Genomic DNA, 4,709 nt, shown 5'->3' on the forward strand with positions numbered 1-4,709 from the left:
GTCCGGCTCCTAAAGCGTCTCGACATGAACTTGATCAGTCTGCTGTCCTGCCTCAGCCTGGTGCTGGCAGCTGCTGCCGCCCAGGCTCCTAAACCCTGTAGTAAGTGTTGAAAGACTACTGGTATTTTTTCAGTGTCATAGTGAGTTAAGCTGGACTTCAGTTACATTTAGGAAAAGTGAGGAAAGTTTTGACTGTTTGTGCATGATAGATGGAGAAAAATCAAATGGCTTAAAGCTGGAATTTGATTTAACTGAACTCATAATATACATATTTTTCTGCTTATCCATCCCTCTATTGCCAATCAATGATACAGACAGGACAGATCTCTAATTATATACAAACCAAAAATATTTCTTTGTCAACAGCTGAGTTAATTCACCCATCATGCTACGGTTTTCAAATGAGCATACAGAAATATCTCATTTTAAATTAGCAAAAGTACTGATTTTTGTTTTTTGATTTCCTCTTCCACAGCCGTTCCACCGCTGATGACTGGAGGCATCACCGTGGTGAGTCGACTCCTGACTCTGCATGTACTCTGGTTTTTTGAAAGATGCTCCATTTTAAGGCTGGACCCGTGTCAAATGATCTCTCACTCTCCTTTCACTCTCTGTCTGTCTTTCAGATGGCCAAGAACATGTTATCCACAGGAAAAATAAGCTATGATGCTTTTGCTCCGAGGATGCGGGTTAGAAACTACGGTACTAACGGCAACGAGACCTTTGCTATGGACCAGCTGATGCTTTTCAACAAGGTATTAAACCCTGCTTAAATTGTTCTACATGCATACTGACTGAGCTTTGTCACATGTGAAATCTGAATGAGGGTTTATCTGTTACTATGGGAACACTCTTGACACAATGCACATGGTCTACCTGTTATTCAATGAATTTCAAACAAATTAATACCAAATAGTATTATAGCATTAGTCTTGATGCGATATTATAAAAAAATACTGTAAATTGTTAAGATTTCTTCAAACATCTGAATGTTGATTAGTTTGAACCAGAAATGTATTCACCACATCCCCTTTTCTGCAGCACCAGCATATCTAATCTCTTCTTTCAAACTACAGTCAGTGTCCAGTCACCATGAATGATGGTCTGTATGTTTATACAAACTAAAACATGAAGCAACACGTAGCAGTGCACAGAATGACGCTCATTTAATAGTTTTGTGAAAAGTAGGAAAATTATATTTAAGGTCGACAGTAGCTTCTTTCTGCATTCTTAACACAAGACTTTCTTTGGTTGAATAAAAGAAAACAACACTAAAAATGGGCTGCAACTAACAATTATTTTTATTATTAATTATATTATTTTCTGAATATTTTTTTAGTCAATTACTTGTTTAATCTAAAATGTTGATAACTCATTCAAACTGCCTGTTTTGTCAACAGTTTACAATATTCATTTACATGTATATGAGGGAAAAGCAGCACATTCTCACATTTGAGAAGCTGAAAACAGAATGTTTGTTTTTTGTTTTTAATAATTACTTAAAGGACCAGTGTGTAGGATTTAGTGTCATCTAGCGATGAGGTTGCATATTCAACAAACTGAATACCCCCCCCCCCCCCCCCCCCCCCCCCTTCCAAGTGTGTAGGAGAACCTACGGTGGCCATGAAACTCATGAAAAACGTGAAAGACCTTCTTTAGAGCCAGTGTTTGGTTTGTCCATTCTGGGCTACTGTAGAAACATGGCTGTGCAACATGGCAGGCTCCATGGCAGAGGACCCGCCCCCTATGTAGATATAAATCACTCATTCTAAGGTAACGAAAACACAACAATTCTTATTTTCATGAGATTGTACACTAATTAAAACATAGTTATGAATATTATATTCCGTTTCTGCCAAGTCTGTTCCGCTAGAAATTCTACACACAATTATTTAATTATCATGATTGTTTTCCATTAATTTTCTTCTTTGATAAATCAATGTTCCAGAAATAAACCAAAATATGACAAATAAAAAGACTACACCCTCCTCTATCTTCTCAGTGCTACTATGTCTCAATACACACACTCTTCGCTCAGTTTATCACCATATTTCTTTACTAGAACAATAAATTATGTTTCTAACATGAGTCACAGTTACTGACCGCGTTCCACAAGGCCTCACTTTCATCATGGCTACATCACCTCTCGGACTTGAGCCCCATGCTAGCTGGCTAACATGCTAACATGACTTGTTAGAACACAATGCAACCAACTTACAGAATTTTGTCACAAACACAATAAACAGCACACATCCCTTATGACAAAACCATATACATGGTAATACACAAGTTTCCTTTCAAAGTCAACACATGTGAAGACAACAAAGATATGAAGCAGACAAAAATAGAGACATAGAAGGTCAACACTTGTTTTCTGTCTTCATCCTTTCAGAAAGTCTATTACGAGATCGACTGGAGCAAGTTCACTTGCAAGAAGAAGGCTCTGGATGCCAGCTTCATTCCCATCCAAGTGCCTCCTGATGCCAAACTGATGGGTCAGGTGATTATGGGCTCCTCCTCTTCCTGGGGAATGGGTGTGCTCATCAACACTTGGTATGGAAGCCTCCCCCAGAACGGTAAGAGGGAACATTGTACCCAAAACCAAGAAATCAGGCAGTAACACTCTGATATTTTCTGACCTGGGCTATGAGGATATCAATCTTCTATCAGTTTCGTGTGTGTGTCGTTTATTATTTCTACATTTGCTGAATATGTTTAATTAGATGTGGATTTGGTGGCTTTGAAGTTTTTTGAAGACATTTTTGATGGAGTTGGGCTAAGAAACAGGAAGTAAAGTAATGAGTAATGTAGATAATTACCTGCTGAGTAATTAGTACTTTATAACTTATGATTCATGTCTTCAGGTATGTACACAAGTGTCTTCACTGAAACTGGCTGCATCCCTATGACCTTCACTAGCTACACCCCAGAATCTGGATGGATCACTCTCAGGTGAGAACTGGGCCGACAAAACCGCAGAAACAGCTAAACAATCAACATCACCAAAACAGTGCTGCTATTCATATAACCACTAATCTGTTAAGACTGTATCAAACATTTCCTTTTAAGTAACTTTAAGTTTTGAAAAATCATCTTAATCCCAACTGTCTGACAGTATCACTATCATGTACTGTACTCTGTAGCTGCTTCTTCCAGCTTCTCACTGAAACTATAGGATTTTTCACTGAGGGAAATAATCAAATACAACACTAGACATGTTTTTTATGGCTGCACCATTTAATCAAATGGAAATATTCTATATTTTGTGCATCATGATATACACATTTTCACCTAATTCAGCCTGATATGTTTCAAATCTTCTTAAACTTTGGGATCTCCCATCGAATTAGTTTCTGAGGGTTTTAACAAAGTTTGGATGCACAGCATGAGTTTGAAGTGACTGACTAGGATATAATTGTATAAAAAAAAGTTTTGAACCTTGTAGCTATACTATACAACAATGGACAGTTCCTCCACAACAGTCAAATAAACATGATCAAATATTAGCACATTCGGTGTGGGCATGATTGACTTTTATTACAGCCTCACTGTGGAATCATGACATTGATTGAACTGAACTTCGTTAAATCGTGGCAACATGGTTTATGCTGTGCTGTATACAGTCTGCTGTCCATCTTGAACTGTTCCTGTGTACAAAATGTCCTGTTCGTCGTCTTCCATCTGTGACGTTTTACTGTCAAACTTAAACTCACGTCAAAACTCAAACAACATTCTTAGTACATTAGTCAGTAGTGATTCTCAAAAATACATTTTTGTTTATATTTCAGCACATTCAACTGGGTATTGGGACTCTCTGACGCCATGGACTTCATTCCTCCTTTCTTCTGTAACAAGTCTAAACTGGAGGAGACAGAGAAACCAGATACTGTCTTCACTGCCCTGCAGTCTCTGGCCATGAAGACCAAGAAAGTGGAGTAAACATTTGGAGAGTCATATCAAAATAATCACAAATCTGCTTCCTTCAACGCAGCAGAACTAAATTTTAACTCAAATGATCTAGTACGATTATAATAATTAATACGATTGTTTTAACCTGCTATGCCACAAGTCATTTTAACACACTTTTGACATCTTTCTCCACCTTGTGTTGTCGTAATGGGGTAAAACCCATCCGCCTCACTATTTGGGATGGCAGGTTAAAGGAAGAACAGTAAGATTGATTCTGAGATATGACACTAAAAATTAGAGGTGCACAGTGAGAGTCAACCTGGAATAACAACTTATGTAGCTGCATTCCTGCTATGTATTGTATCTCTGTCATCGTCTTCAATAAAATAAAATAAATGCATCGAATGATATTGTCCTTATTTGGAGTTGGGTGTTTGGGGGAATGAATGAACAAGGCAGTAATAAGAAGAAAAACAATTACAACATAGACAAAAGTTAAAAGTGAAAAGTGAATATTTAATCCTCACCAAACACGTTTTCCATGTGCTTTCGTGTGTGTGTGTGTGTGTGTGTGTGGGGGGGGGGGGGGGGGGGGGGGACTTCTTTTTAACTCCTGGTACAGACAGGAGCCCTGCATTTTGAGAGTGGAGAGTTTGGGATGGAATATATGGTTTAACAGGTATGATGGGGCCCATTTAGGATTTTATAAGTCAGCAGAAGCACCTTAAAGTGTGATCTAACATGGATAGGAAGCCAATGAAGGGAGGCTAGAATTGGTGTAATATGGTCATATTTTTTTG

The 4,709-nt window shown here is 38.1% G+C and overlaps 1 protein-coding gene across 1 annotated transcript; it reads left to right on the forward strand.

Annotated features, from left to right (window-relative positions):
• Nucleotides 1-4,310, forward strand: LOC121885623 (ependymin-like). The gene is made up of 6 exons (XM_042395279.1): nucleotides 1-100; nucleotides 476-510; nucleotides 627-755; nucleotides 2,393-2,576; nucleotides 2,865-2,952; nucleotides 3,789-4,310. Exons 1-6 carry the CDS (start codon nucleotides 25-27, stop codon nucleotides 3,937-3,939), a joined length of 663 nt encoding a protein of 220 aa, XP_042251213.1. The 5' UTR covers nucleotides 1-24; the 3' UTR covers nucleotides 3,940-4,310.
• The last annotated feature ends 399 nt before the right edge of the window (nucleotides 4,311-4,709 follow it).

Source organism: Thunnus maccoyii, chromosome 2, assembly GCF_910596095.1.
Source record: "Thunnus maccoyii chromosome 2, fThuMac1.1, whole genome shotgun sequence".
Classification (NCBI taxonomy): domain Eukaryota; kingdom Metazoa; phylum Chordata; class Actinopteri; order Scombriformes; family Scombridae; genus Thunnus; species Thunnus maccoyii.